Source organism: Diabrotica undecimpunctata, chromosome 5, assembly GCF_040954645.1.
Source record: "Diabrotica undecimpunctata isolate CICGRU chromosome 5, icDiaUnde3, whole genome shotgun sequence".
Classification (NCBI taxonomy): domain Eukaryota; kingdom Metazoa; phylum Arthropoda; class Insecta; order Coleoptera; family Chrysomelidae; genus Diabrotica; species Diabrotica undecimpunctata.
The window spans coordinates 97,361,313-97,374,348 of NC_092807.1; the positions used below are offsets into that span (position 1 = coordinate 97,361,313).

Consider the following 13,036-nt stretch of genomic DNA (forward strand, 5'->3'; position numbering starts at 1 on the left):
ACGCAGTAATTTTAATTTTTAAATGATTTTACACCTTGGTTTCATTTGTCTATATGTGGTGTTATCGTTTATAAGAGAAAGTTCAAAAATATTTTAAGTTGTAATAGAAATATTTGTGAAGAAAAATGTATGTGTCAGATAAAGTTTGTCTTTAAAATATTGGAATCTGTTAGAGGACCGCTACTGGTTTTTAGAACAAATAAAAGAATGTTTGCATAAAACTGGCGTTGGAAAATCCAAAACATATTATACATACTAGGGTCGATAAGTACTTACCACTACCAATATTCTTTAGACCACTGAAGATTTTCTGTTATTTAAAAAGTAGTGTTCAATATGTTTGTGCTTTTTATTTTTCTAGCTGGTGTTATTTGCTCGAATGGCATAAACGAAGGTAAGGGATTATATTTTAAGATTTGGGCGTTTATTTCTCATTACTATATATTAGGTACTTATAGAGTATAACTAGAAATATATAGGTAATCGAAATTTCTGTGCGTTTGTGACATCTTAATTTTTTAATAGTTTTTAATAAACTAATCCGATTTTTACTAATTTTTTTTCTGGTTTCATTTTAATTTATATAGTTTTAAAGCTGTGAATTATATCCTGCTGTGAATGTCAAAATATTTAGATCTTTTGGAGAGTATTTGCAAGAGATTTATAATTGGGGGTGATTTTAATGCCAAGCACACCTATTGGCGGTCTAGGTTAATAACAACAAAAATAAATTAGAAGTATATTATTAAATCACCTAAAGCAAGTTATCCTAGATTTTTTTTAAGCAGCAAAAAAATATTGGGCTAAAACTGAAATTTCATAAAGTCAAAATTGGGTGAAGATTACATCATATTAAAAGGTTTGAACCAATAATAGGAGGAAGAAATATTTTTGGAAAAATCAGCTCGTAAAATACAGTTTTACATTTTAACAAAGCAATCCTCGAATTATTTATACCAGTCCGAAATAGGTAATCACAAATAGGATTTTTTTATACTTTGCTCCATTTGGCATCTGAAAACGTTTATCACCTAGTTGTTTTTTGAATTAGTCACTGAGACTGGTGCGTGTACTCTTAAATTCTTCAAATCATCTGTAACCACTTGTTAGATCTGGTGCATTATCATGAACAACGTCGATTGATATATTGTCGTTCAGTTAGGTCAAATTTAAAATCGTAGAAAATAATCGAACCAAAATGTTCACGAGATTTTAAATTTATTCACGTATACAATGGGTTTGAAATTAATCTAAGTGATAATTTAATAATCCGTTAGGTAATTTTTAATTAATCAGTTTTTTAAATTCATTTTAGATTGCTTTATCAAAGGCTTACGAGGCGTTTGTCAACCGCTAAAAGTCTGTCATGAGGCATTAGATTTGTTTTCAGACGATGACGTCAACTTTTGCCAATTTGATGAGTCCGAAATTCACATTTGTTGTCCTGATGAATTTAGAAAACCCACACGAAAACCCACAAGACCTTCTGTGTCTAAGGATCTGGATAGACGACACAAACGACCACAGAATCAAGAAGTGCCTCTTTTTAGAGTACCTGAACAAGATCCATCAGAACCTAGTTATACGACGAAAAAGCCATATCGGTTTTCTATTTTACCGAGTAACGATATATCACTAAGTGTAAAAAGTAAGTAAAAATTTGTTTTTTAATTTATCGGTTTGGGTTAAGACGATTAAAGAAAATACTCCGATCCATGACCGATCTCAGGATGATGTAAAAAAAGTGTTGTAGAGAGAAAAGATGTATTATTTTTTTTCTATAGTCAATTAGTAAAATGCTAAGGCGAGCGTAATGGATCTAGTGTCACAAATGGGTAGCGTCATAAAATAGTGGTTCTTCAAATCGATTTACTACTATCGATCAATTTGTTTCAATTCAAAAGGTTTATATTAAAATCTGCGTGAAAAATAACTAACAAAATAGAGGTATCAAATAAAAAGTCAAAACCTTAAATAATATTGGTCAATAAAAGATTCGATGAGCAACGATTGTCAAAATTTAATAGTCATAAATATGATCCGATTAATAAAAATATTTAAATTTTGTTTATATTTTTAATACACTTCTCTTTTAAAAACAACTTCATATAAATACAATTATAATTTTTAAATATATTATTTAGTTTATATAATTAAATTTACTAGCAAATGATATTTATTTATATTTTATTATAATTTAATTCTTCGTTTGAATTTGACAGGTCTGTGAGAACTGCCAAAGTAAACAACGTGTGCTTTGTTAATACTGTAGCGAGATTAAATAAACCGAGCGGTTCGAATTTATATAAATATATTTATTTATAAGTTTACAGTACGAAAATATCTTATCAACTAATAAAAACTAGTAGAAGGTATGCTTTTATATAAAAGTCACTATGTACTAGAACATTCTGGAGTAGCCCACCTCTAATTCGCCTATTTGACGGGTTAATCTCTCTCGCGCTCGATACATCGCCGGAAACTTCTAGTCGCTTTCGAGATGCAACCGTTACACGGGCCACGCCGAATGCATGTTCGTAACAATACACTAATATTTTTACGTTTGAAGTAATTCGGTTTTATATAAATAAATTATTGAGGCAAAATTTGTTTTAGAATGTAAAGCCTACTATCCAAAAAGCGATGTTGGAATATTTGTAACAGGTGGAACTAAGTCTCTTCCAAAACAATATCCACATATGGTAAGTACAAAACTATTGTAGTATTTTTGATAAAATTGTATGTAAAACTTTTGTACGATTTTAAGAAATATTGATATTTGTTACTGTGTATCCTCTTGTGCATTTTATTTTGTAGATAATCTTTCTACAATTATCTGTGTTTTAAATATTATGTTTATATGGGATTAAGCCATAATTGATGGTAATGAACAATACATAATTAACTAATTAACTACAGCAAAAATTATTTTATAAATTCCAAATACAAGTTGTTGTTTTTAGTAGATTATGTCTTTCAAAATTGATGGTTAACGTACTTGGCCATGAGCTTGTAGGCAACAGCATAATAATAGGTAAAAAATCTGTATGTGGTGTATTTTACCCTCGAAATATCAAATTCTAACCTTTTGTGTACTTTTTGTAATATATTTGTGTAATGTGTATCGTAGTTATGGTAATGTAACGTAGATTATGGGATTATATGTATCTATATACACTAATGCCCAAAATTAACGCACCACCTTAAATGTACCAAAAGTTTGAAGCTATTTTTCTTCTGAACGAATGATTAGATTTTGATGATGTTTTTTTCATATTATAGATCTATTCCTAGTAAATCAACGTATTATTGTTTTCTGAAAAATATCAACGTTTTACCCATGTACGGGGTGTAAAAAGTTGTGTTTTTTCATCGTTTTTTGAAACACCCTGTGGAATTTATTAGAAATGAACGCCACATCTTATTATTATTTAAAGATAAATTTGTTCTTTCTTAAGATTTTCGTGAAAAAATTATTTCGATATCTCTATTATCAAAGATTATACAAAACTTTAAATGTAACAAGTTTTTATCAACATTTAAAGCAAAGAAAACATTACTTACATAAACGTTATTGACATTTAATACAAATAAAGCCTAAGAAAATAATAACCTAAATATTCTTTAACAATTGCCCTTTCCGAAAAATACTTAATAACGAGTATTTCTACCTCTAAATCTAATTACTTCTTCACAGCGGCGGAGCATACTTACAATCAAGCAGCGTATTTGGTCTTGATCAATTGCATCCCAAACTTCTCTCACAATAACTTCTATGTCGTCAAGAGAGACAGGAGACACAAATTCTCATTAAAAGAAAATGATTTTCTATGTAAGGGGCAAATGGAACTACATGCTACATGGTTTGACAAAATGTCTAATATATCTTTCACCTGTTAAGAAATCTCTTCGTAAAGCAACAAGGTCCGTTTGCGCTGTAAGAGATATTCCTCCCCAAACCATTACAGATCCACCATTGAATAAAGTAATAGGTCGTATATTACACTGTGCATAGCGTTCTCTTAGCCGTCGATTAACTCTCACACTGAGCTATATAAGCAATACCACGATTCATCAGTGAACAACACGTACTTCCAGTCATCAACATTTCAGTCAAGATGCTCTCTGGCAAATTGTAATCTACTTCTACAATGATTTACGTTTAAAGCTCTGACTGGTATATTTATTTGCAGATCTTATTCAGCGAGACTACTAGTTTGAATATTATGAACATTTGTCACTTGTATTTGTGAATGTCTCATTGTGAGAAAACGTTCTTTTATAGCACGAAGCCTGATAAACTGATCTTGTCGTGGTGTTGTAAGTTTGTCTCTTCCTTATTCACGCTGTTTCATATGGTCGTTTGTTTCTCGAAAACGTTGAATAACTCGTGATATTGTAATATGAAATACCCCTAAACTCAAGCCTATTTCACGATAACTTAAGCCTACATCAGCTAAACTAATTGCCTGAACACGTTCATCTTAGCTCAGATTTCTTGAAATTGAATGTTGAATTTTAACAATTCAATAAAGTCACGTTACACTTTGAACGTACTTTTATTTTTTGATAATAAAGATATCGATCATTTTTTTACGAAAATGTTGAAAAAAAATTAAACTTTTTTAAAGTATTTGCTTTAAGTAAATTCCACAGGGTGTTGCAAAATAAGATCAAAAATCAAATTTATTTTTACACCCCGTATCTAGGTGAAACGTTGACACCTCCCAGAAAACAATAATTCCGTAATTACTTAGAAATAGGTCTGCAATGAGCAAAAAAAATTATTGAAATCCAATCAAGGATACGCAAGAAAAATAGCTTAATAATTATGGTAGAGTTGAGGTCGGGCGTTAATTTTGGAGAGTAAAAAATCACGCAATGCTTTGAACATACTTTTCTTTTTTGATAATAAATGTATCGTAATGATTTTTTTACCAAAATATGAAGAAAGAATAAAGAGATCTTAAAATATTCATAACATGTAGCGTTTGTTTCTAATATATTCCACCGGGTGTTGCCAAATTAGATGAAAAAACACAACTTTATTTTTACACCCTGTATATAAGTAAAACGTTGACATTTCTTAAAAAACATTAATTTAGTCATTAACTAGAAATATACCTACAATGTGAAAAATAATTCATGGAAATCCAATTAAGGGTTCAGAAGAAATATAGTTTTAAAATCATGGTCTATTTTAGGTGGTGAATTAATTTTGGAGGGTAGTATATTTTAAGTAAATATGCTTTTTAAATAAATAATCAACAACAAAAACAATAAACATATCGACAAGCTTACCATCATTACAACAATATGCTATAAATTACAAAAGTAAGCTATTCTGTAAACTGCAATCTGGCGCCATCTGGTACAGATCTACAATAACTTGTTTTTTTTTCTCTGGGAAAATTGGCAATTGTGTAAAAGGATTATTGCTTTTATTATGAAGAACATTAGTTTTAAGTAATATCTTTAATTATATAAGTGATGGATTCGACCGTTACTTGGTGGAAATTCATTTTATATGAAAATAAAACACTGAAAACTTCTGTTTTCAAAACTTCCATAAAATTTATTAAAATTATCTTATCACTATAGCTGTTTCTGCAGAGTGCCTTTCTCAAGTGTTTGAGTTTTAAAAACAAAGTTTTCAGTGTTTCGTTGTTACTAATTATATGTTTAAAATTATTTTTAGGCCCTTATAGGTTTTGGACCAGAAGATACTAAAGAATGGTTATGTGGAGGTTCACTGATTAGTGATAATTTTGTCTTAACTGCAGCACATTGTCTAGAATCTCGTGAATAGTAAGTTATTAGGTATTAGTTTATTGTTAACTTAAAAACTAGTTAAAGTAAATTTAAATGTTTAGAGATTATAATAATAGATTCCCTTCTTACTGCTAGTAATTTTCATTTAACCTTTACTTCTTCTACAATGACATGTCGGGTTACAACTTTCTCCGCCATTGTCCGACTTCCAATCGCCACTTTATCCGGCCGTTCCAGAGGCCGATTCAGAGGCCGTTTTTCATGTTTTTTTCTCACCTTTTTGTCTATTCCTTCATTCTAATTTGTACTCGGTCTAGCTCGTTTTGTCTGTCTTGCTTTCTGGTTGCAATTTTGGTATTTTCTTTGACATTCGTCATTCATCCATTCTTTGTACAAGTCCGGATCAGATAAGTTGTTTTGTTGACAAGTCATCTGCGATTGTTCATTTAATTCCCATTATTTCTCGAATGAAATCGTTGTTTATTCTTTCTCTTTTAGATCATCCTGCTGCTCTTTTCCAAAAATTCATTTCCGTTGCAATAAATCGAAACATCTAAAATTATCGCCAAATATGTAATAATGTTAATAAATCCAAAAAGGAATATTATATAATTTAGTAAAAAACGATTTGTTTTCTATAAAAAATATAGTGCAGCTTCTTTAATTCTTCATTCTTTATTGTGAAGTTTTATAAAGAGCTAGTGATTTTGAAAAATGAGGAAATCCGAGAAAATTACGAACAAGAAATTAAATAGCATTTAAATACAGTAGACCAGAGCAATGATATCGAAAGGCTGTGGCAACAAATGGAAAAATGAATTACTGAGTCAGCAGAACTTCTTCTTCTTTACGTGCCGTCTTCTTAGCGAAGGTTGGCGATGACCTCTGCAAAGTCTTCCCTATTTTGGGATTTCCTTATTAAACTTTGAAAGTCTAATCCTGTCCAATCTTTGATATTGCGCAGCCAGGTCATTTTTCGTCTTCCCGGGCCGCGTCTGCCTTCTATTTTCCCTTCTATAATAAGCTGAAGGAAGTTATACCTGTCGTGTCTAAATATGTGTCCAAGATAAGACGTTTTACGCTTTTTCACAATTTCTGAGAGTTAACGTTCTCTATTCATACGTCTTAAAACTTCTTCATTTCTAACGCGGTCGGACCATGAAATTTTTAGCATACGACGAAATACCCACATCTCAAAGCTCTCTAAACGTCGAAACGAGCTGACTGTTAACGTCCAAGCTTTCACGCCGTGTAATAGTACACTATAAAAACATTAATAATATTATTTATTAATTATATTAATATGTAATTAATATTTTTGATGTTATTTATTAAACGTATCGTTTCAAAAACAAAATATGATTGAAATGTCAAATGGTGGTAGTTCAGATTTTTTCCTAGATGGCGTCGTCAGTTTACTGGACAAACGTTGTGACTTGCCATCATAGCCTTTTATATAGATATATACTAATCAACAATTTCATTACCTGTTTTTTTTTGTAAAGAAAAGAATAAGCATGTTCCGAATGCCTTCATCTACCCAAAAACTTATATTTATATTTGTTTAAACCTAATCCTGTTGATTTTTTGTCTTTTAGTGGAAAAGCCAAATGGGCACGTTTAGGAGACTTAGATATTTCTTCCGATAAAGACGAGGCTGATCCACAAGATTTTAAAATACTTAAAAGAATACCTCATCCCAACTATTTGCATTCTTTAAAATATAACGATATTGCGCTTATACAACTAGACAAACGCATTCATCGTTCTCCATTTGTCTATCCAGCTTGTTTACAATCTAAAAGATTAACTCATGGTAAGTAATTTTTTAAAGCCTGCATCAAGTATTTTGTGCTTTAAGCATTGATGGCCTCAATTTTAAGAAAATATATAAACCAATTATTATTTTATTAATACAGTGTGTAAACGGCTCTTCAGACAGAATTTTAACGAATTGGAAGCAAATATAAAATTTCAACATTTAAAAAAATCAGTACATTCCTTCTTCATTTTTGAATCTGATTGTACCATTAAAGACTGTTCCAGGTTCATCATCATAAGTGGCTCGACAATCCGTTGTGGATCTTGGCCTGCTCACAAAGAAGTCGCCACTCCTGTCGATTCCTGGCAACTTCCCTCCATCTTCTAACCCCTAGAAGTTCAGTTGGTATTATTTTTATGCTTTCGTCTTTTAGGCGAAGAAATAAAGCATTGAAACGATTTGCATAACAAATTTCCGTAAAATTCTAGGAGAAAACATAGACAATAGGCACCAGGTACCTCTTACAGCTTCGTCAAACCGATATTCCTGTTCAGCGACCTCAAAAACCCCCGAGTATGGAAATTGAACTTATTTCCATGATTATTTTCCGAGTTGTGAATTTTTATTTTTTTAACACTTTGAGATGCTTTGGAAAATGCATTTTCCTCCTACAACAATGCAATTTTTATATTTTTCCATCGTGCCAAGTGTTTAAGAATTTTTCTGAAGCTCTCCTAAATCGAATATAAAAGGTTTTATAACGATCCGTCTTACTTCAAAAAAGTTAGATGTTTAGGCGATTTTAGTGCTTTATTTGCTAGACTATTTATAAATATATGTTGGTCATAGCCCTAGCCTCTCTAAGAATTTTTCTCCATATTATCCTCCTAAATGTTATTAAGGAAACTTGCACTGCCTGGTGCAGCCATTATTATTTTTAAAGGGTCTGACAGTTCTCCTTCGATTCGTACTCTAAATTCAACTTTTTTAGAGATTTTGTTACATTTATCAACTCATAGTCGTAGGCTACTTTGTAGTTTATAAACATGCGGTGAGTATCTATGCCATGTTCCAGTGTTTTTTTTTCTAAAATCTATCTTAGGGTTGCAATCTGAAGAATTGTCGATTTACACCTCTGAAATCAGCCAGGTATTTCCCTAATATTTGTTCTGTATATGGTGTCATACGATGGCATAGTATGGTGGAGAAAATATTATACGCTGTATTTAGAAGCATAATTCCTCTGTGGTTAGAGCATTCAAATCTCCTTGTTTGTGTATTACGCTAAGTTTTCCAATATTTAAATCACTGGGGAGGAATTTCTGTGTCCATATTTGTTTTATGAGCTGCTGTAATGCCATTATGTTATCATGTCCAACTTCTTTATATAGTTCAGCTGGAGGATTATCTATTCCGGGTGATTTGTTCCTGGCCAGTTTTTCAACTGCGTCTTTAAATTCAAGAATCGTTGGTGGTTCCTCTTCCCTCTCGTCTGCTTCCCTTACCTCATCTCTTTCGTTCTCCAAGTTTTCTTCTTTTTTTCCCTATATTAAGTACCCAATTAAATTGATTTACCCATTGATCGGTTCAATACATATTTCCTTGTTGTTAATAGGTCACAATTCAGGCTTCTTCATTGGTTTGTACGTCTTGAATTATTTTTTGTTGATGTTAACCTTATTATAGGATGTTTTAAACTGTTTCTCTCTGTTAAGGTTTTCCATATATTTGAGTTTCTTACTTAAGTGGTTTCGTTTCTTTCTTTTGTGTCCTTTTTTCCTACTCTTCCCTTTAGTTGTTCTAGTTCGTCAAGTAAGCTTTTTTCAGTAGGCTTCATTTTTTCCCATTATTTTCGAGCACAAGTTTCTGTTTCTATTTCATCTTTTTTTGCTGCTTCAATATCTTCCTTTATTCTGGTCCAGTAAAATATCTTTCTGATCTTCTTCATTTACGTTCTGATTCCTTAGCCTATTTTCCGACTGTCATTCTGCAACTGTTACATCTATCAGCTTTTGCACATTCCATTTCTATCTAGCTGTTTTATTTTCTTTGCTGACTTTTGAAATTGTAGACCTCAATGTAGATATTACTAGGCAATGATATGAGTCTATGCTTGTGCCTTGATAACTTCTGTAATTCATTACGTCTGTTCCGTGTCTTGAATCTATTAAGATGTGATCAATTTGACTCGTTGTTCTTCCATCAGGGGATGTCCAGGTTACCTTGTGTATATTCTTGTGTTCAAAAAGGATCATTCTTTTAAGAACCTAAAACTCCAGCCACTTTGAACGTTTGTAGATAAAATCCAATGCAAAAAAAACATATATATCTTATTTTTAACAAAGTGTATAAACAATTCTGACCATATATTACGATCTTTCTCTTCTAGAACCAAATATGATAGCTTCTAGCTGGGGCAAATCAGAATGGTCTGGAGAAACTAGTAACTTTTTGCTACAAGTGGATTTAAGAGAAGTCGGAACAAAAGAATGTAACAAATTTTATAGTGATACAAAGAGCTCCTATCTTCCTAATGGTATTAATGGTGATATGATGATATGTGCTGGAGGAGAAGTAGGAAAAGATACGTGTCAAGTAAGTAGTTTTTCTTAATTAGGTGTATTTTATTTTCCTTTATGATTTTTTTTTATTATGATTTATATTTTGAGTAAATATTTCAAAAATTCCTTTACAGAGGTACATGTTTTTGCGTTATTACCTTATAGGACATCTTTATCTGTAGAGTAGGGAGAACGAGTTAAGTCTCACAGCACTTGGGCCACAATTGACTCATTGTGCATCCTTCCAGGAAACTGCCGTCTTTAGCTCATTGTTCATCCTGCCATTTCTAAGAAGGTGGACAAGTTATCAAGAGACATCTCTTTTATATGGACAGGTGTGCCAGGGCTAGCCGAATGCGTACTCTCGTATTAACGATAACTCAGGGCATTTACATAGGACATGCTCTAAAGTTTTGTCTTCTCGTTCACATTTCCTGCATAGGGGTGTGTCTACTCGACTCAATGTGTGAAGGTGTTTGTTTAAGTGACAATAGCTAGTTAAAAAACCAACTGTCAAGCGTAGGTTTTTCCTAAACATTCCCAAGTACTTATTTGATGCAGACTTTTCAACATTACTTAGTGTTACCTTGGCAAATCTACATCCTTGCCCTTATTTTCATCTTTTCACGGTTTGCGTATGGATGCGTGATATGGATATGTGATGCGATTTCAGTTTGGGGCTGTTAAGGCGCTAGAACCGGGGAAGTGTGTTTTCATCAGGATCTCTCCACTTTTTTAAAGGTGGGAGGTTTTACTTCCATCTTTTTGCGTTATTAGGCCAATATGCCAATGTGGGTCCTTAAAGAGTGCTTTTTGTAGTCTAAAAACCTGCAGGAAATCTTCGATTTCCTCACAATATAAAATTTTAGGATAGTATTTCTATGATACTAAGAAATATTTTTACGTAAAAAAACAAAATTTGTTTTTTTTTTTAAATTTGGAAAATAAAAGTCCCTTTTAGAAATTTGGAAAATCATTTTTCTTTAATAAAATTCTTTTTTGAGAATAAACAAATGTCAATGGTATGTCGTCCAAAGACTAAATTAGGATTTTTTGCTTTATATACAAAATCCGAAGAAATAGGTAATCTCTTTAAATCCATACAGACTAAAAAGTAGTAGGCAAAATACAGGGTCAATTTATTTTATATATGTTTATACTTTTAGGGAGATTCAGGTGGCCCACTTCAAGTCAAAAACAGATATAAAAATGTTTCTGATACAGGTTTCACGATAGTTGGAATCACATCTTTTGGTAAAGCATGCGGTCTTACTAGGAGCCCAGCAGTATACACAAGAGTTTCATATTACCTAGACTGGATTGAAAGCATTGTGTGGCCTGAGGAATACAAAAAAGCACACCCAACATTCAGACCAAAGTAGAAGGACATGTTTGTTCGAAAATATTTTGTGTTTTCCTTCTGTAGAGATAAGCTTCTGTAAATGCATTTAATAAAATAATTTTTCTTTTATTGCTTGATAGTTTTTATAAGGTCAAAAGTTTTTTTAAGTGGCAATTATACCACATAAATAGATAAAATAATTAGAGTATATGATTATACAAAAACAAAAAGGTAGGTCATAAATTTAATCACGTATTCTGAAACCAAAAATAGTTTGATTGAACCTAACTTACTTTTGTACAAATGTGCACATAAAAAAAGTTACAGCCCTTTAAAGTTACAAAATAAAAATCGATTTTCTCCAATATATCGAAAACTGCTAGAGATTTTATATTGAAAATGGACATGTGGTTTTCTGATGGCAGAAATATCTTTAAAAAAATAACAGTGAAATCTGTACCTACAGCCCATAAAAATTTTATGGGGGGTTTTGTTCCTCCATTTTATGTATTTTATTTTATTATGACTCACTTTTAGCATAAATTTGGTCAGAACTTCTTGGTAATATTAATTAAACTATAAGCCAATAATATTGGCATTTAGTGCCAATAATAAGAATAAGAAAAAAATTATTTTGATTTTCTTCTTCTTTTTTTCATATCTCTGTCTGTTTCCAATGTGCCTCCACTAAGATTTTATTCCATCGTTTTCGTGCTCTCCCTACTGATCGTCTACCTATTGGGGAACCGTCTCTTGTAGTCTTTACTACTCCATTCGGCTTATATGATCATTACATTCTACTCTTCTATTTCTTACCCATTCCTTGATATTCTCCACCTTGCACCTATGTCGTAAATCTGTACTTCTAGCCATGTCCCATAGTGTTTTGTCACCTATTTGTAAGTGCTTTTATCTCTGCTGTTTCTAACATCCTTTTTGTTCTCTCTGTGAATTAGGTCGTGTTTCTGCCGCGTATGTCATTATTGGTCTGATGACTGTTTTGTAAATTCTGCATTTCATTCCTTTCCCGATATTTTTATTTCTCCATATTATTTCATTCACGCAACCTGTGGCTCTATTTGCTCTATTCACTTAATCTTCCACTTCTGTTTCGAGCTTTCCGTAGCTGGATAATGTGATACCTAGATATTTAAACTCCATCACTTGTTCTAGTATCAGACCTTCCAGCTCCAATTTACATCTTAGAAAATTTGCTGTAATAACCATGAATTTTGTCTTTTTTGGGGAAATTAACATGGTAAATCATCTGGCGATTATATTAAATTGGTGTTTCTCTCTCACTTAGAGAGAGGTATTGCGTCGTCTGCATAACAGATCATTTTAAGTTGTTTTTCTCCCATTTGGTATCCTTTTTTAGTACTTACTTTTTTATTTCATCCATCGTCAGATTTCGTCAGGTTGAACAATAAAGGACTCAGTGAATCTCCCTGTCTTATCCCATTGCCAGCTTCGATAGGGTCAGTTAGCTCTTCTTCTACTTTTACTTTTATCGTGTTGTTTTGGTAGATATTTTGGATGGTTTTGATTATTCCTAAAGGTATCTCTCTTGCGTACAATAAGTGGATAACCTCCTTTAAT

General features: G+C 31.9%; 1 protein-coding gene across 1 annotated transcript; it reads left to right on the forward strand.

The window, feature by feature from the left end:
* The first annotated feature begins 236 nt into the window (after positions 1–236).
* On the forward strand, positions 237–11,568 carry LOC140440707 (venom protease-like). Its single transcript, XM_072531069.1, has 7 exons — positions 237–394; positions 1,316–1,648; positions 2,617–2,702; positions 5,699–5,808; positions 7,371–7,588; positions 9,924–10,129; positions 11,262–11,568. The coding sequence occupies exons 1-7, from the start codon at positions 337–339 to the stop codon at positions 11,475–11,477; spliced, it is 1,227 nt and encodes a 408-aa protein (XP_072387170.1). The 5' UTR covers positions 237–336; the 3' UTR covers positions 11,478–11,568.
* Positions 11,569–13,036: the final 1,468 nt, after the last annotated feature.

Excerpts from the sequence above, each read along its gene's own strand:
- LOC140440707 (XM_072531069.1), top strand. The coding sequence starts at position 337 with ATGTTTGTGCTTTTTATTTTTCTAGCTGGTGTTATTTGCTCGAATGGC. Across the intron at positions 395-1,315 it reads CTCGAATGGCATAAACGAAG|ATTGCTTTATCAAAGGCTTA; the intron begins GTAAGGGATTAT and ends AATTCATTTTAG. Across the intron at positions 5,809-7,370 it reads TGTCTAGAATCTCGTGAATA|TGGAAAAGCCAAATGGGCAC; the intron begins GTAAGTTATTAG and ends TTTGTCTTTTAG.